Below are 20,306 nucleotides of genomic sequence, written 5' to 3'. Positions count from 1 at the left end.
CTCACTGCCATATTTAGGTGTTGCATTAATTCAAAAAGAAGAATGAATTAGAAGAGACTATTCAAAAGGGATGCAGCATTCACTGATATGTTTAATTTGCCATCAACAGAGATGCTGTATCGATTATCTTTTTAAAAGATCTTCAAATGGAAACAGCAAATTGACCATATAGATGAATTTGAGGACTGCATTCATTTTCTACAATAATTATGCCCTAAAGCCCCAGCTAATTAAATCTTACATCTGTTCCAATGTGTATACCAGCACTTACACTGCTATTATGAAGCCATCTTTCAAAAAAAGCAAAAGATAAAATGACAAACCTTATACTTTTGGAGACGTGCAGGTATCACACATTTTTATATGAATAATTTATTGAGTGCATTCTGTTATGGTAGAGCATCCATTGAAATTTAACAGAACAAAGGTAAGGTTCAAATCTTTTGAACATAGTAAAGGCAGTTATTCATTTTAAAACAGGGAATAGAATTGATTTTGCTGAAGGTCATATGAATTTCCATTTAATGAAATAAGGTATCTTTCTAGATTACACTTATTAAAGGGAATTTTATTTTACTTTATTTTGCAAAATTTTGTATGGCATAAAATAAGGAAAACTACATTTACTGGTCATTTGTTCAGATATGTCAACTGCCATGACTGGATAGCGTATAGATTTATGTAGACAGCTTTTATTCACTTCTTTCCAAACTGCATGCTCTGGAATTACAAGTTTATCTCTCTAGTTCAGTCAGCATGCTGTGCATTCTCAGTAAACCTCCAGGTAGGAGGACATAATCCCAGCTGACATTATAGTACAACTTTGATGATACAATCTTTTGGAGGCAATAGTAAACTGAAATTCCATCCTCCACTTTGATGGACATACTAACCAATGCTTTTCCTTTAATCAACATCATGATGGCAAATGAAATACCTCTGATTATCTTGTTATCATTTATGCTTTGCACAAATAGGCTATAGTCTTTCAAAATTAATTACATTTCATATTGTACCAAAAGGACATTAAAACATAGTGAGATATTAAAATGCAATATGCAAATCTACTGTCTCTTTCCTGCAGGATAATTTATTTGGTTTTATGAACTCCAGGCCACTACAAGGTATTTCCAACAGGTTCTGATTAGTTTCGGTTTTAGGAGGAATTTTTTCAAAACCGTTTTTAAATTGTACTCCATTAAGCAAAAGGTGCAACCGTATGTCTAACCATAGAGATTAAAGGATTCTGAAATTACCAATACTAGTCTGAAGAAGGAAACGAAATTTAGAATGGCAAATTCAATGCTGATTTACATACAGAAAGAGAAACAAGAAATTAGATGGTAGTATGGCCTTTGGTTAAATTAAGAAAGAAGGCAGGGACATTGGCAAAAGTTTTAAATCTCAAACAACTAAAACCCAAGGCCAGAGACTCCATACTTAGACTTATTATGTCAGAAAGTTTTGCTGGGATGTAATCAACACACGGCATTGATGAAATGTGCTTAGACTAAAGTGATCAAATCTAGATTTTGAGTAACAAGTTTATTTTATATCCAATTTTCACATTATTCAATACATTTGAAGAGGCCTCCAAACAGCAAGTTGTTGCTTTTTGTGAAGTTCATAAGGAAGTAATGATATCTCATAATAACTTTTCAATTTCCATATTTAACCCCGCATCTGCCCCGTCAACAGATCAATTGGTTGTGGCATTGTTGCTTTTTGTGAAGTTCATAAGGAAGTAATGATATCTCATAATAACTTTTCAATTTCCATATTTAACACCGCATCTGCCCCGTCAACAGATCAATTGGTTGTGGCATGTGCATTTTTAAGATCAGACGGTGCTGTTTTACTCATTGTTATTTTGATGGCAATCAAGTCCACAAATTTTCAAGAAAAATACATCTTACCAATACAGCTGCCTATGAATATTTCAGCTTGATTATTTTCAATTATTGGTTACTTTTACTGTATAATTATTATATATATACGGTGTTTAAAAAAAACTTGTAAAAAGTCTGTTTTGTTGACCAAATTCATTTGGGGCTTTATACAAAAAAGGAACAAAAAATCAGTTCAGCCACTTTATATATAAAATCTCAACTTTAAAAAATCTATACTAAGGTCAGGAACCTGTAATACAGTCTCCAATTGACTTATCTAAGCATCCAGTGGCTTGGTACCAAGGATTACACGTGCAATAAAACCATTATATTGTACACCAATGACAGCAACAAGGGTCTTATACTACAGTGATGAAGGCATACAATTAGGTCATTATATTGTGCAGTGATGACTCTATATTGTTAGAGCACTATTTGTTATTTCAAAGGTGCCACATTCTTCCAAAATGGTCTACTGCAATAACTGACCAGAGATGGCTCAATATTCCGTTATTGACTTCTCATGTCAGAATCTTGCAGCCCCATTTCTGGTGCAGCCACCAAACCCAGAATAAGAGCACAGAACCCAGCACAGCATTTCCCACCGGAGTTTCATAAGCTCATTTGACTTGGGCTGTTCAAGCCTCTGTATTAGGATGATCAATTTTTTCTTAATTTTTAACTACAACTGTTCCTATTCCTAATGTTTATCCTGTAACGTATTGTACAGGGATTTAAAAGTTACTCTGGTAGAGCATTTCCCCTCATTAATGATCAATAGAAATACAAACGTATATTGTTCCAATCATTAATAATAGTGATGAGTGTGTGCAAGTTTACGTTGTTCATAAAGAGATTTAAATATAAGAATTATTTTCTACACAAAATAAATATGGAAAGGAGATTTGCTGGCAAAAAGCTGCCAATGGAGCCACATCTTTCCTAAAGGAATTAGTTACATAACAGAAAAAAGAATAATCAGAACCGACAGGGATATGAGTTCAGACAGAACTTTTGGGAAAGGATTTGAACAAAAACATGGTCCAAGTGTTATGCTCCTTTGTCTTTCGTTCCCTTTGCCAACCACAACTATTTTCCCCTCCAATATCAAATTCTTAAACTTAAAAATTAAAATAACTGAATCATAAAACACACATAAAAGAACTGCTAGCAGGACTCAGCAGGTCAAGTAGCATCAGTGGAAGCAAAAGAATGTCTGATATTTCCAGCTGTGGTTCTGGTCCTGATGCAGAGCCTAAACCAAAACATCAACCATGTTTTTCCCTCCACAAATGTGCCTTAACCCACTGAGCTCTTTCAGCAGATCGCTTTCTGCTTCAGATTCCACAATATGAGGTTTCATGTGTCTTTGAATCATGAAATATTTGTTAGATGTACAAATGCAGATATAATGAACTCCCATTCACTAGCAATATAGGCTAAACATATAATTACCATTTGATATGGTGGGGCATAAAGTTGGACGTGGAAACATCACTCTGAATCCTTCCATCCGTTCTGATCCTGAATAGACAATCAGCCAGAACAACTATGGGTGTGAAGAAATTCTGTACCTAATATGGGTCCACTAGAAATGTTTAAAGTTGTATAAAAAAAAGACATGGGAACCAAATTTCTCATCGAATTTCTGTTGAAGTTGAACTCTCTTCTTACTCTCACCTCACTGCATTAAAAACAAAGATGAAAGAAGATGACCTATTTTGAGCAGAAACAGAAACCCATCAAGACTGAAATGGTGGGTGCCAGGAGTCCATTAAAAAGAAGATACAGTCATGCACACCCTATGGAATACTAAGTAAGCTGCACATCTATTTGAAAGGCAAAAATCTACACTTAGAACAACTATGCGATGGAAAAAAATAAAGGTACTAGTTAATAGCATATTCAGGTTTTGTGATGATACTAAACTAAGTGACAATACCAGCTGTAAAAAAGATCCAGAGAGACTTCAGGGAGATAAGCACAGGTTAAGTGAATGACAAAAAGGATAGGATATAATATAGGAAACAATGTGGTTATCCATAGAATGTTTTATTAAGTAGAGAGAGAGTGAAGGGTGTGGTGTAGTGGTGTCCTTATACATGAATGACTGGGTATTAACACGATGGTGCAGCATGCAATGAAGCAGACAAATTATATAATTGTGAAAGGATTTCCATGCAAAACTAGAAACATTATGCTCCAACCATGCAGAGTCCTGCCATCATGTTCCAGCCATAATCGGTTTACAGAGCAACAGAGGAAAGTTTCACCAGATAGAAAGCTTTGTGCAAAGAAGAGAGATTAGCTTTAGTGGGATCATGCCTTCTAGATTTTCAGAAGAGGCAATTCCATTGAGATCTACAAAATTCTTCCAAGGATGACAGTGTAGATGCAGTGTTTATATTTTTCCACAATAGAGTGTCTAGAAAGGGTCTTGAATTAAAGGGTCAGTGACTTGGAACAGATAAAAAAAGAAGAAATCTCTTTAGTAGAAGGTACTACATCTTTGAAATATTCTACCCAAAAAAACTGTGCAGACTAATTCATTTGAATATATTTACTATAAAGGTTGATATATATTTTTTGTTATTATGGGAACAAAAGATGTGGAGTTAGTACAAGAAAGTAACACTGAGGTAAAAAACCAAACATGATCTTATGAGTAGTGCAAAATGTTACTGTGTGTTTGTAATAGTGCACATATTGTGGTAAAACGCTTAAATTCTTATTTGAAGCTTTAAATAAGCTTTCGCAAGCAAGTCAGCAGATTAGAGCAGGTGACTAACTGATTGGTTAAAAAAGCTAAGTCTTGAAATGTAGTAATAGTAATTAGAAAGGTTATGAACTGGAATTTCGGAGATTTTTCAGATCCCTAAATAGGTAAATATATGGCCAAATGTGGGCCAATAAAAATGTGATGTTCATGAAAGTCAGAATTTTAGGAAGCTGGAGATCTTGAATTGTATAACTGCAAAAAAAGTAGAGGGAGGATATGAAGATAATTTTTATTTTAAAACAGGACCCAATCCTGATAAAGGGTCTTGGCTCAAAATGACAATAGTTCATTTCCTTCCATCAATGATTTTAACATATTGAGTTTCTCTAGCATTCTGTTGCTCAACTTTTTCAGAATTTGCAGAATTTCTTGAATTTTTTTATTTTAAATTCTGATATTTGAATAAGTGTAAGTCAAAATACACAGGGGAAGCATTATTTAAGTTATAAAATTATATACTTTATTGTTGCCAAACAACTGATACTAGAGCGTAGAATCATCAGTGATATTTGATTCTGCACTTCGCACTTCCTGGAGTACAAATCGATAGTAAATATTAAAAATTTAAATTATTAATCATAAATAGGAAATAGAAGAGGGAAAGTAAGGTAGTGCAAAAAAAACCGAGAGGCAGGTCCAGATATTTGGAGGGTATGGCCCAGGTCCGGGTCAGGATCTGTTCAGCAGTCTTATCACAGTTGGAAAGAAGCTGTTCCCAAATTTGGCCATACGAGTCTTCAAGCTCCTGAGCCTTCTTCCGGAGGGAAGAGGGACGAAAACTGTGTTGGCTGGGTGGGTCGTGTCCTTGATTATCCTGGCAGCACTGCTCCGACAGCATGCGGTATAAAGTGAGTCCAAGGACGGAAGATTGGTTTCTGTGATGTGTTGGGCTGTGTTCATGATCTTCTGCAGCTTCTTCCGGTCTTGGACAGGACAACTTCCATACCAGGTTGTGATGCACCCTAGAAGAATGCTTTCTACAGTGCATCTATAAAAATTAGTGAGGGTTTTAGGGGTCAGTCCAAATTTCTTTAGCTTTCTCAGGAAGTAAAGGCGCTGGTGGGCCTTTACAGTACTGTATATCTTGATTTCAGTATATGAAGGATATACTTCGTAAGTTGCAACAAAGACCAACAATTGGAACCGATGAAATTACAAAAAAATGTAGACGAACTGTGCCAGGGACAGAAGCTGTTACTGTGGAGGAAATCAGTAGTCTTGGCGATATGATTGAAATGTGTATTGGAAGCTTACTTCAGGATAAAACATAAAGGTTAGGAATGACCCAGTATAGCTTTGAACAGAAGAAATGTGAATCCAGAGCATTTGGCAAACTGGATCTATCGTCATGAAACACACATCAAAGTTGCTGGTGAATGCAGCAGGTCAGGCAGCATCTCTAGGAAGAGATACAGTCGATGTTTCGGGCCGAGACCCTTCGTCAGTCCTGACAAAATGTCTCGGCCCGAAACGTCGACTGTACCTCTTCCTAGAGATGCTGCCTGGCCTGCTGCGTTCACCAGCAACTTTGATGTGTGTTGCTTGAATTTCCAGCATCTGCAGAATTCTTTGTGTTTGCTATAGTCATGAATATTGTATTTGGGGCCTGGGCAGAGATGTCTTGTATGTGTTTCCAGCTAGGGTTAGGCAGAGTTGACTGTTTACAGTAAAAGAACTTAAATAAGGCAAAACTGTAACACTAATTGCCTGAAGTGTTACATGAAGATCTCCTCAGCAAGACATAATTGATTTGTTTGCTTAATTAGGCTCGGACAATAGCATTTTCTGGGGGGAAAACACAACAAGGGGAAGGAAGTAGAAAATGCTTAAATTGAGAAAGGAGTTGGTTGAACATCAACTATTAAGACAACTGAAAGCCTGATTACCACTACATTGTTTCGTGGTCAGTGTGCAAATAATGGCTGTTGCTGACCTATTAAAATGCTACCCACAAAGATCAAGCACACATTCCCAATGTCAATGTCAGTAAGGAGCCAGTTTTAAAAATTTATGAAGTCCAGCAGTAGTGGTCATATTAGAAATGCTGAGCAGCCATTGACATGAAGACTTTTCACCAACTTCAAAGTTAAACATTTTGTAGGGCAGGGATTAAAAGTACAGAATTCTCACAGAAAATTAAAGTAAAACAGAAGTATCAGACAAACTTCAGAAAACACAGAATTTCACATCATTGCCCAATAGATGACAACCTATACATATGAAACAAATTAGGGCCAGAGTGGTAGTTAATTAGTAATTCCACTTTCATAGGCCATTAAAAGCTCCCTCATATCTCACATAACAGAAATGCAACCTTTTCCATTTTTTTTAAAGAAAACTGTGCATTCACCCATTCATCTATTCAGGAAGATCATGTTGGAGAATGACACAGAAATCATCCTGTGAAGGATGAAGACAGAAGGGACTAGAACATATGCAGAAAGGTGAAAGAACTCAGCAGTTAAGTGGATAAATGGCAAAAAGACCAATGTAGGGTCTTGACCAGAAACACTTTTGTACAGTAAAAGTACAGCTTTTGCCTCTACTGATGCTGCTTGATCCCCTGAGTTTTTCCAGCATTCTGCTTTTGTTCACCTGATGGAGAAGGATGAATGCGTCAGTGCCAGTATCTTCTGGATTTCTCCTATGTTCTTCTATGTGTATCACAGAACTTGCTTTCCATTTTATAGTCTAACTAATGATGTAAAATACAGGTCATTGCAGAGTAAAGAAATTAACCACACAAAACCTAGTTTACAGATAGCTAAAAGAAGGTAGGTGGGTGAAATTTCTTGTTGCTGGATAGATTGGCATGGAGGGATGGATATACTGCACAAGTATTTCTAAGAATGAAACCAGGAAACAGATTAAGATTTATGTGAGGCTCCTAAACACTGGGTGGGATTCCAAGCTAGCACTTGAGACATAATCTTCATGAGGAATAGCTTTTGATCAGTTGATCAACTTCATCGTTTCTTCAATGAGATCTCTAACCCACCGAGAAAATTAAATACAGGCTCACACATGCCTGGATACATTGCCCGTATAAATCAAGATTATGATTACTCTCAGCATTTTAGATAAAATCCCTAGTCCCATTGAGCCCTTGTACAAAGAAGACACATTGTGTGGATATTGTACTTCATCACCCAGTTCAGATCCTCTAATGTCCTGGGAGAATTCCAGTAGTAGTGGTGCAACCATTCCATAAACAAGAGGTGAAGGTCTAAATAGAATCGCATTATATCATTTAAGAGCTAATTACCATGATCACAGCTGATAAAGGTTGGTAGAGGACTTCTGTATTGTGGATATCGAGTGAAGGCTAATCCTCTCATATACCTCAGTGAACTAGCTTGGAGCTCAGTCTCTGAACGTGCAAACAACAGTGTCATCTGCCTACTGCAGCTCAAACATACAGTCGAAGCTCAGGCGACCTTGGCTTGGCAGTGCAGACATCACAGGTTGAATATTTTTCAGTAGCTTTGAAGATATGCTTCACTCACCTTGGAAAGTTTATTGGAGTCAAGGGGCAACATTGTGACAAGAAAGGTTGAGAAAAGATTATAACAATGTTATAGCCTTCTTTGACACTGGCCTTCACTGAGATTGATGAAGTTGTAGACACTTGGTTCGTATTAAGCACACCACAGAACAGATACACAAAACAAATGAAATATTCTAAGTCCTGGCATAGAAAGAAATCATCAAATAAACAGAGAAAGAGATTCTAGAACATGCTCAAAGCCTCTTCAAAGAAGTGTAATGGGGAATGAATTTTTGGCCTATGACCACATGAGGTTCTCAACTTACAGACCCTCTTTCAAGGACTCTTTGTAACTCATGTTCTCACTGTTTCTTTATTGGCACAGTCTGACTTCTTTTGCAGATTGGTTGTTTTTATCTGTTTATAGTTTTTTTTGAAAAATCTGTTGTATTTAACAGCACTTAACAGCAACTCCTTTGAGCTCATATGTAGAAACAGGTTAATTTCTAATTTTGGTATCTCTCTTTTTTTCTTTTCAGGGTGGATGGGTTTCTGTTGGAGATCCTGACCTGGAGTTACACTCAAACTTTGGTTCTTTGCGGTGGTGGGACCGGCTCCCAGGGGCTTATGACCACCACTTTTTGAAATCCCAAAGACACGGCCTAGAAGACGAGCACACCTTCAGAGTTCCGAGGCTTTGCTGCCCTGTGGATGAGCTGATTCTATGCTGGTGCAGCCGACTGAAGTGTCGTGGCAGGAAATGGAACATGGAGGACAGTGACTCAGCTGTCAGGAGCTCTGTACTCAGCGAATTGCTCACACTCTCTCTCTTTCTCGTTGATGGGAGAGAGTTTGTTGCCGATTCTCAAGTCGGAGAACTTGTAACAAAAAGTGACACAACAGACTTTATCATTGCAAATTGCGAGTTGTTTTGTTAAGTGTTCCCTCTCGCTGTGACAAGAGAACAACTTTCTGCCCCTTTATTAGGGGGGCAGAGAGAGAGTGAGCCTGTGGTATGTCGAATTGTCGGGTGAACGATTAGTTTTTGTTATACTGCAGATCATGGTCTTTCTTGGGGGCTTTGCTATTGCATGCCTGGTGGGTGGGGGGTACTGATGCTTTTTTGCTGAAGTGAGTAGGGAAGGGGTATGATCTTGCTTTGCTCTGCTTGTGTGTGGGAGGGACAGTAGAGGAGGGCTTTGAGATTCTAACATTTTTACTGTCAGATTCTTTGGGGCACTCTTCTGTTTTCATGGATGTCTGTGAAGAACAAGAATTTCAGGATGTATATTGTATACATTTCACTGATATTAAATTGAAACTATTGATTTATTATTTTATTTCCTGTAAATGCCTGCAAGAAAATGAGTGTCAAGGTAACATATTTGTACTTTGCTAATAAATTTACTTTGAACTCGATGCCATGTTGAATGCTATTCAAGTCCATGAATCAGAGCACAAGGAGACCCAGGATGAGCAGTGGAAAGTTTGTACTATTTCCAATACCCACATCCTTTCCTATCAAGCACCTGCTGCCACAACTGTGGAAGAATACAGTTCACACACTGGCCTAATTAGCTATCTCAGAGCTCACAAAACTGGAGCGGAAACAAGTCATTCACACCAAAGGACTGTCCAAGAAGAAGTGCCAGGTGTGCAGGAGATCCTACAGTATGTGCACCGCGAATGACGCAGAACATTACTTCACAATGCAGTTCTGAAATCCTTGCAAATCATGGTTACCCATGTTCATGGAACTTCCATAAAATATCATTCATTTTAATAAACAAGCGATTCTTAAGAAGCTGGAAATCCAAAGCAACACACAGAAAATACTGGAGGAACTCAGCAGGTCATGCAGTATCTAAGGAAATAAATAAACAGTCAAGAGCCTTCATTGGGAGACATTAGTTTTAATACCATTAGGATGTAGCCATGCAATTTCTTGGCCTAAATCTCGAGTATGCTTTCAAACATTTCTACCTCACTGGGATCTCTAATTACCTTTTCTATGAGATGGTGCCTCTTTTTGTCAATGTACAGTTTTGCAGAGTAGGACTTGTAGGACTTACAAGTATCATCTCAATATAAAAACTTCCATTAAATTAACTTACAAACAAGGGAGAATCTGCAGATGCTGGAAATCCAAGCAAAACACACCAAGTGCTGGAGGAACTCAGCAGGCCAGGCAGCATCTATGTTAAAAAGTACAGTTGATGTTTAGGATCGAGGGTTCTGCCAAAGGGTCTCAGCCCGAAACGCCGACTGCACTTTTTTCTCATAGGTGCTGCATGGCCTGCTGAGTTCCTCCAGCATTTTGTGTGTATTCATTAAATTAACACACGTTATTCAATTGGCAAAAAAAGTATTCCTTCAATCACAAAACTTCATTGAACCCAAATCTTATGTTTTTTAAATTGAACATTGAGATTTCTAAAAGATAATAAATTTCTATCATGTTGTAAGAATCCAAAAAGCTGGAAATCTGAAATGAAACAGAATAAAAACAGGGATTTGCCCCAGCTGAAGAAATAAAGATGCTAATATTTTGCCTGGAGGCACTGATCTTTGAGAATACTGTGAAAAACACTGGAGATGCAATAACCTGTGGGGAGGTTTGCCTGTACTGTCACTGTCTGCTGATCAGTGAACCATAAACAATCAGAATTCCATGCACTAAGAGATGTAGTATGGCATTTAGAGAGAAAACTTGCTGTACTGTACATCTGTTAGAGTTCCATACACACCTCACAGAATCGTAAGCAGCTTGCTATTTTATCAAATATTGTAATGTGTCATTAAAGCACACAGAACCTTTGAAAAGATGGAATAATATACATTCTGCTCAAAAAATCTAAACTCCAAGTTTTGGCACAGAATTTCCATTGTTTCAGGCAGAACTATCGTGCTTGGACAAAAGCTTTTGCTGCAAAACATGAATTTGCTTTCAACTGTTCCACATGTTCAAGGGGAAGCTGTGTGATTTGTAAAACCAAAGCATGGTGAAAACAGGAACTTACAACTGCAATACCTAATAGTTCTGCTCCTTCTGAGGAAGTTATTGCCATTCCAAATGTGGACAACCTAACCAATGAAGTATTCTGCTCAGAAGGTATGCCTACATCCCTGTCTCATTACAAGTTTGAGGAGATGTGGTATGCCTCTAGCAAATTTCTACAGATATCTGGTGGAGAGCATTCTGACTGGTGGCATCACCACCTACCATGGAGACACCAATACACAGGATCGAAAGAGGCTGCCAAGAATTGGAGAATTGGCCATCTTCATCATGGGCTCAACTCTCCCCACTATTAAGGGCATCTTCAGAAGGCAGTGCCTCAAGAAGGCAACATCCATAATTAAGGACCCTCACCACCCGGGACATACCCTTTTCTCATTGCTAACATCAGGGAGGAGGCACAGGAACCTGAAGACTCACACTCAACATTACTCTAGGAACAGCTTCTTCCCCTCTGCAATCAGATTTATGAACTGTCCATGAATCCATGAACTTTACCTCATTATCCTTATTTATTTTTATGGTAACCAGTAGTAATTTTTGTGTTGCACTGCACTGCTTCCACAAATCAGCAAATTTTTATTACATGTGTCAGTGATAATAAACTTGATTCTGATTATTTACATGTTAGGTTTTAATTCTGCATGGTCTTCCTTCAACCCCCTACTGAGCTCATGACTTCCAGTCTTACATCTTCCCCATCACCCATTCTTGCATTGTCACTTGCCTTAAAATGAAAAGAACACAGCTACAAAATATACTTTATATTTGTTTATTGAGATACAGCGCTTAGCCTTCTGGCACTTTAAGTCGCAGAGCTCAGCAATCCCGCGATTTAATCTGAGCCTAAATATGGGGCAATTTAGCATAATCAATTAACCTACCAACCGGTAGGTCTTTGGACTGAGGGAGGAAACTGGAGCACCTGGAGGAAACCCATGCGGCCGCAAGGAAAATGGACAAACTCCTGGCAGGCAGAGGCAGGAATTGAACCTGGGTCACCTGGACTGTGCAGTGTTGTCCAAAATACCACCCTACCATGCCACCCCAACTATACTATTGGTATTACTGCACCAGATGAGATTTTAATAACGTAATCTCTTGACTGGGTTATGAGAAACACTTGCATTTCTCACCGACTAAAACACAATCTCTGAAAGAAATTGAGACAAATGCTGTTCTTTATTTGAGCAGCTGGAGTTCATACACCTTTTTTAGAACTCTGTATCTTTCCAAACAAGTTTTGTCAAACTCCTTGTGATTTGTTTGTGCTTGCTACCAGATGTGGAGTGTACTAGAGCTGAATGTCTCAAACTGGGTTCATGACAATCATGGCATAAAGAACATGTGTGCACTGTCAGGTGTGGCTATTGCTCTTACAACGAATATCAAACTTTTTTTCTTGAAAATAGTCTCATTTTTATTGTTGCTTTCAACATGCACATTCTCCAAACTGTTGCAATTAGTGTGCTAACTATGTGTGGAAAATGTAATTCCCCACTACTGCCTGATGATATATCAATCTTATTTTGTTTTTATTGCGCATAATAACTTTTGCAAGAGGAAAATGAGTAGTCTAAAAGTGGGGAAAACCAAAATCAAGATCAGGAATATTAGTAACAGCATCTTAAGTGGTTTAAGCGTCTTTTTGATGATGGGGGCGGGAGTGAATCACATTCAAAACAACTCAGCATTCCTTTTTCTTAGATGTTGACAAACCCCACTGCATTGTCATAAAGTGTGTTTTTACGCCCAGGGTCCGATCTGATCTCGGCTGCCGGTGCCAAAGCCAGAGCTCCCCTTTGTATGACACTGAAAGGCACTATAGAAGGTTCTTATTCCAGAGGTCTGTGCACCGATCTGCTTTTTCTCCCATCTTCCTGCTCTCCAAAAGGTCAGTGAAAATTTGACCTTTAATCCATCATGTAACAAGAGTCCGCTTTCTTCAAAATTGCACTATGGGATAGCTTTCTTTCATCATTTTCTACCCCAGGATTTATCTATTGATGCATAGTCATGAGTAAAGTCAGCTGGTGGTGCAGTGAGATCAGCACCGGGCTCGAGAATGGAGGTTCCCAAGTTCGATCCAGTGACAGACCGCCCCCGTGCGCGCTCTCCATCTGTGCCGGGTTGAAGTCGAGCTCGCAACTCGGCCTCATAAAATAATACTGCAAAAAGTCTGCATGAGGAATGGCGCCCCACACAGCCTTTCAAACTGCGCCTGGTCAGGCATGAAAATGCCCGACGCTGGCCTCTCAGGTCTGAGTCGACGTCATCATCATCACACATGAATGAATAGTGATAATACTTATATAGAAAAAGATTAGGCCATTCCGTTCTTCAAAGCCACTTGGACATTCAATTTATCTCAGTATCATATTCCCACTCTGTGCCGATACTGTATTGTGCCCTTTTATATTCAGAATTGTACCATTTTCTTAAATATAATGTGGCTGAAACAGGTCAATAACAGGGAAACATGGTTCAAGTACACTTCTTAAAGCATTAGTGTGGGGTTGAGGAAGCATTTAACTCCAGCAGTCTGCCTGCAAGCATATAAAGTCAGAAACATTTTGCATGGGAAGATTTATGACCTCCAGGATTACGGAGTGAGAGTTTTATAAACAAGAAGGGAAGAGATGGTCTTGGGTAGGGCCTTGAGAAACTATTTTGTTAGGTTAGCAACAATGAAGTGTACATAGCCATCTGGTGCAATAAACTCCACAATATGAAACCATCATTGATCATGCACTCTTCACTACTACTGGAACCATGGACAAGTGGGAAGTAAATGGAACAGGCTGCCAGAGAAAGAGGTAGAGGTGGATGTAATTACAATGCTTAACGTCTTTGGGACAGATTCATGGATGGAGTTCAGAGGGATTTGGGCTCAATGGCAGCAACTGGGACTAGCTAAGGAAATTGAGTTAGTCTGCATGGATGTTGTTTTCGTGCTGTATAACTCCATGACTTATATTCAGCAATAGGGCACCACCAGGGTGTAGACATTTCTCATCACCCTCTACAGGCCCTAATCCTGTATTATCAGACAATGACCCTGGGTTTTGAATATCTCTGCCGGGGGAATGTTTTTCATGTATCCAGCCTATAATGTTTCATTGAGATAATGCTTTCTTGAAACGTATATTCTTTGGAAGTTCTTAAAAGATTATTGTGGCATCCATTTTGTTCTTTTCTAACAGTACCAATAATAAAATCAACTGGATTATGGAATATAGTTTTGATTGGCTCACTTTCAATATTTTGCCATGTGTCTAATAAAAACTTCATCTTTTGAAAAAGTGAAAGAATCTATGACAAACATGATTAAATCTGTAGAAGCTGGAAATCCAAAGCAACTCACACAAAATGCCAGAGGAGCTCAGCAGGTCTGGCAGCATCAAAGGAGGGAAGTAAAATGGCTAACTATTCACTTCCCTCCTTAGATGATGCCTGACCTGATGAGTTCCTCCAGCACTTTGTGTATGTTGCTCAAAATTTCCAGCATCTGCAGAACCTTTTGTGTCAGTGACCAGCCATTTAATTTGCTTTCCTATAAAGATCTAAAGGGACAATTGAAAGTGACAATTGAAAAACAGCTCAGAAGGCATGCTCAAAACCGTAAAATCCCAGTTACGTACCTTTTGGGGTGTGTAATGTGCATCTGAAACCACCAGGTGGCTCTAGTTTTAAAAACCCACGCGTGTTTCTGACATCTAGTGGCAGCATGGCAGTACTGCAACCTTCCCATGTTAAAAAACTTGCATTCGGAACAACCCGGATTACAAAATAAGAATACCTTTATCAATAGAAATATTTATACTTATTTGATGCACAAATATAATTCAGGGAACAGGTCAGATAAGTGTACTTTAAACATGCCTTTTTTTTTGTTAAATGAGTTTGAAGTTCAACATTTAATTTGTCTGGATAGCGTGAAGGAAGTTTAGACTTTGAATTCCAAACATATCAACTTCTTAACGTGAGGTAAGCTGCAGAAAGGCGTTATCTAAAAGAAAACACTTCGTCACAAAGAATTTAGTGGTAAAGTTACTAAGTATATTTACACTGCCCGTTCCATATCATTCAAAACACTTTTGCACTATGCTTAGCATATTGTGCGAATTAGGTACTGAAGCTGAAATTCAATTCAAGGTAACTGAGACTGCCTATTATAGGCTAAACCTGATCGTGCAGAATATGCATTGGTAGAACTTGAAGCATTGCTGTAAGATTGGAGAGCAAGTAAACTAAGTCACGCTGTTGTGTATTTTAATAGTTGTTTACAAACCATCATTGACAAGGATTTGAGACTTCCAGGACTAGAACACTAAGGGGTGGGCAATAACAGACAGAAATTATAATAAAGATTTCCTTTTCCCAGTTGGTGTTCTTTTGAACGTTGCTCTAAGGCATGCTATCATGAGATTTTTTTTTCACGAATCAACGCAGTGTATTGACAACACAATTACAGGGCTATGGTAGTTTACTCTGTGCAATTTATCTGTGCAAATGCTTCCATCGTGGCTAGATGGGTTTAAAATGTGGGGAAATACTGTCCAGTTATTGTTTATATTTCCAGCACAAGTCATGATCTTGACGTGCATCTTTACAAGTTCAACCAACGCACGCCCAAAATTGTTTGAAGCATTTAATCTCTGTCCTCTGACCGTAAAGTGCATTTGCATTATGAAGTGTACCCAAGGAACCTGAGATTTTTCAAATGAACATAAACGAGAGCCAATACATTACTTGCATTGCCTTTGCAGTATCTAGTACGTACATTAGTCAAAACAACACCTAGCACAGCGACTTCACGCCTGCACCTGTCACATGATTTTACTTTAACAGATGGTTTGAGATAGTCGGTAGTTTTGAGCTATTTTAGTCTGTATATGGATTAACATATGCAACAGTTAAGAGTCACATATATAATAAACATATATTTGGAATGCTCGTTCACTTGACCAAGCTCAGTGTGTTGTTAATTTTCACTTCAGTTGTTGACAGGTAAGCAAAGCCTGTGCAATCTTCTGAGAGTTCACCCCCAATCTTTGTTGTTCCTGCACGTTCTTCTTGCGGCGTTGGAAGATAGTGAAGAAATTAAAGGCAATTGAAGCAAGTGTGGTTTAATGATTTGGGTGTAAACATCACAAGCAAGTCTTATTTGTTCCATCGAATTCTCGATCAATATGTTAATACATTTTCCAAGTCAACACGGTGATGGCAATATCCGCATTCATTCTAGTTTCAGGACAATGGGTTAATATCCAACAAATGCAGTCTCTGCAGCTTTTCAACAGGTTAAGGTAAAAAAAAAACCGCTGGGAGTACATTATCCAACATACTGATATTGAAAAGCAACACCTGGGTTGCCGCTACAGACGACTCGCAAACAGGTGACTAGAAACAAAAAGAAAACGAAATCAAAGCCGAAGACAAGCTTTTGCTGCAAAAGAGCCCGCGCAAAATACTTCGCATTCTTGCTGTGATTCAGCAGGTTACAGATCAGCAATGACATTTACACATCAGGTTGAATCAATAACTTTCCTTTCTTCTTATAAAATGTACGGGGACAAATGGGCCGCGTAGTTATTATATTAGTAATAATACAACTTTAATAGACTTAACGTGTTACACAGCCAAAACAAAAAGTACAGGACGAAATCTGACGGAGGAGGCGTGAAGTAACGGCAACCCTTGTCTTATTACTCTCCAGTCCAACACAGAAATACAAAAGGAGTCCTTTTCTCTTTAACTGTTACACTAAAACTCGAAGAAAGCAAAGTATATTTGCATAGAAATCTTTTTTAAGCTTTCACTGGAAAGTGATCCCCATCCATCTTCTCCGAGGCGTTCCCTGCTACCTTTGAGCGGGTGATATTACAGCAGACTATAGTTTTCCTATGTGCCTTAGTATATATAAAATTGGTTCAGCAGTGGGCATTGAAATTGCGCTTGTTGGCGAATTAGCCTTCATGGTGAAGGTCAATGCATGCAATATTAAACCAGAAACTACGCCGGTCTCTGGTCGCTAATCATTTTGTACAAAAGGGACTGTCAACTGTCAGACAACCAGGCGGTTTACCCTCATCGGCTGTCGAACAAGACTAAATGCTAATCTACAGCTGGGATGTGTATACCCCCTCCGGCTACCTGTCCTCTGTCCTTGAAGGACGTGTGCTGAATGAAATCTCATCAAGCCCAGGAAGACAAACTCATAATTCCCCCCTTCCCGCTCTCAATCGTTCATCTTGTGTTCGCTTGTCGGGGAGGTACTTTTTCCTCATTTATCCGCTGCACAAAAAAAAGGAATCCATACGCACATAATAACATGGAGCACAGAGCCGTTCCCCATCGAACACATGATACACAAACACAACAAGCGGTGGCACACGGCGGGATCTGGGCACTGAACAGGTGATCAAACAAAGGAACAGGTGTCCGGGCCCCCAAGACCTTGCATCACCTTTCCACACCGCAATTAGTAAAATCAACACGTTTTATTCAAGACTCGAGGCAACTGGGGTGAACTAATTGTGGGAATTGCGGCTTTAAACAAGCAACGCACGGACCTATTATCTATCTGAAATCCTCGCAATAATTGAAATTGAAAGGAGCCAACCTGCTGGGAGAGGCGGCTGCAGGAAGCACATTGGCTGAGAGGCGCGGTTTGTAGATCAATGCCCTCTGAGGCACGCGTGTGTGTGCGGCTCCTACCGAGCAATTCCACTAATCCATCTTGACTGTCTCGGCAACCTACTTAAAATTGTTTTAAATAATGCTGCATCTACCATGTAAAACATGAAGGGTCGGCGCCAGGATGCACCAGTGTGAGGGAGAGGTTTACGGGAACCATATATTGTTCGTTGTTAATGCTAAGAGTGCCACCTTCGAGGTATATGTTATTAATTGTATTGGAGACGATTTGAATACTAACCCCATCGCTGAAAGCGGTGATAAACACCCCTACCTTGCGCTCGGCTCATCAACAATACATTTGTTTGGATAAGACAACCCAACCGGTAACAAGTTCTCATTATAGATCTGTCTGCATTAGGCTTGCTTTTCCTCATTTGCAATCGAAGCCATTATTATAAAGAGTCAGTTCAGAATATCTGTGAAATAATCACATCTACAGTGACACGGGCAGGGGAGCGGTGTACACGACTGCTAAAGATTACATTCCCTCAGACAATTAAGATGAGTATAAATCCCTTTTGAACTTCTATTGGACAGAATATTATATATTGCGGCAACAGTCTCCAAAGCAAGAACTTCTCTGCACTCCTCCCTCGCGGAACCAGGATAAAAGATGCTCACTCTAACCCCTTATGCTACATTTGATTGGTAGGTTATAACCCAGAGGTAAAAGGAAATATCGTCCCCGATCTTACAACTAAAGCTGTGCAGCAACTTAGGATGTCAAGAGGAGGATGGGTATGAACCTGGCTGGTAGATTAGGAGGTTTACACTGTCGGCTTATAAATTGACTTGCAAAAATCTGTATCATAACCATTAACAAATAAACATATAGGATGTAAGCATCAATTAAAATGCAGCCACAAATACATTTCGACAAGAATTCACTGCGAAACCTCTTCGTTCCTGCTGAACAGGACGGAGACCCATACGACAATAGGCACTTGACAGCAATGGGCAACACTAAAAAGTCCACACACACCGAGCGACATAAAACAAACAGAAGCATCACGTTAACTAACAATGTGTTTCCCCCCTCTGTATCATCAAAAACTAACTGTATGTTGCGATGTCTCTGTCCGAAGCTTATGCCGAGATGTCTAAGGCAGCGTCAGTTCTGACACTCCTAGGTATTTTTTTCCATTAAACTTCCTGAATTAAAGCGTACACAACGGGAAGATTCTTTTCAGAGGGCAAACAACACAGATCAAAAATATAATCTTAAAAGCGTCTGGCGAAGCTGAGAACCTGACAGACTTTGGAGCGCGACAGGTTGACTGAGGAGAAAGCTGCAGCAACAAAATGATGAAAAGAAGAAAATTCCAGTTTCATTGTTAACCAAAATGCAAAGCAAATCAGTGCAAGCTTTAACAAAAACACTTAATTTTCTCTCCTTACCTTTCGAAGTGTCCTTGAACATTTTTATTTCTCTGCGGGAGTAAGTGTCCTTGGATTATTTTCTTTCTGGAGTCAGAAAGCGGCGTGTTGCATTTTTATTGAGCGACGCGGCGGGCGGGCGAGCGAGAGGGACCGGGCTGGAGAAGCCTCCGCCGAACACTTCTACTGACTCCGGCTCGTTCCCAAGCACTGACAGCACCGAGGCAGCCTGCGCGTGGCCGCCACTCCCAGCGGGGCGCGTGCACGCTGAGAGGCGGCGCGGCGGCGCACGCGACACAGGCAACCGGCACGGGGGGGGGGGGGGCAGGAAGCAGTGGCGGCGGAAAGGTGGGCAGGCGAGAATTCCTCTCACGTTATAATTTTTTTTCCATTCTCCCCGCGTGTCTTTCGAAGACAAAACAAAATAAAACACATGCATCCATGAGTAGGAGAGGTAGGGGTATCAGAGTTAGGAGGAGTCTATTCGGCTCTTCTAGCCTACTTTGTCATTCATCAAAGTCTTCCAGCGAAACGCCATTTCCTTGCATTAGTCCCATGTCCGTGTGTTCTCTTACCCTAAAGCCCAGATCTCCATTTTGAATGAACTCATCCCTCTGAGACTCATCACAAGAGGAGCATCTTCTCCCAGTCTCAACCCCAAACAGACCTGTCCTTGATTTGACATGGTCGCCATGGTCTTAACTCCTCAGCACTGGGACCATCTTCCCTGCTCTCCTAAGAATTTTGTAAATTTAAAATAAGTGCTTAGATCTAGAATAGTACAGCACAGCATCAGCCCTTCCTGTCTATGATTAGGAGCTTGGCCAACAAGCCTGCTCCACTATTTGCTGTAACACTCCAATAATCAGCTATCACATCATGTTGAAAGCCCACTGGTTCACAAAGGCTCACCAAGTCATACTTCCCAGGTTATTCTGTAACTCTCTGGTCCCTCTCTCACCAGAACTCACTAGGCCCCAGACCCCATTCCCTTGAAACTCACCAAAGACCTGGTACTTGTAAATCATTCAAACATTCTAGGAAACAGAATGA

General features: G+C 39.6%; 1 protein-coding gene across 3 annotated transcripts in view; it reads right to left on the bottom strand.

Moving 5' to 3' along the window:
• Positions 1–19,501, bottom strand: part of syt7a (synaptotagmin VIIa) — a 572,706-nt gene extending 553,205 nt beyond the window's left edge. Inside the window, exon 1 of one of the 3 annotated variants that reach the window (XM_063062024.1) lies at positions 19,275–19,501. In XM_063062024.1, the coding sequence (XP_062918094.1) occupies positions 19,275–19,296 (22 nt within the window). In that variant the 5' untranslated portion in view covers positions 19,297–19,501. The remainder of the gene's footprint in view (positions 1–19,274) is intronic. The other 2 variants (XM_063062025.1, XM_063062026.1) reach the window with 2 other exon arrangements.
• Between the last annotated feature and the right edge of the window lie 805 nt (positions 19,502–20,306).

Source organism: Mobula hypostoma, chromosome 11 (assembly GCF_963921235.1).
Source record: "Mobula hypostoma chromosome 11, sMobHyp1.1, whole genome shotgun sequence".
Lineage (NCBI taxonomy): Eukaryota > Metazoa > Chordata > Chondrichthyes > Myliobatiformes > Myliobatidae > Mobula > Mobula hypostoma.
Note: the sequence above shows the minus strand (reverse complement) of the source record. Positions and strands in the feature narration are given on the sequence as shown.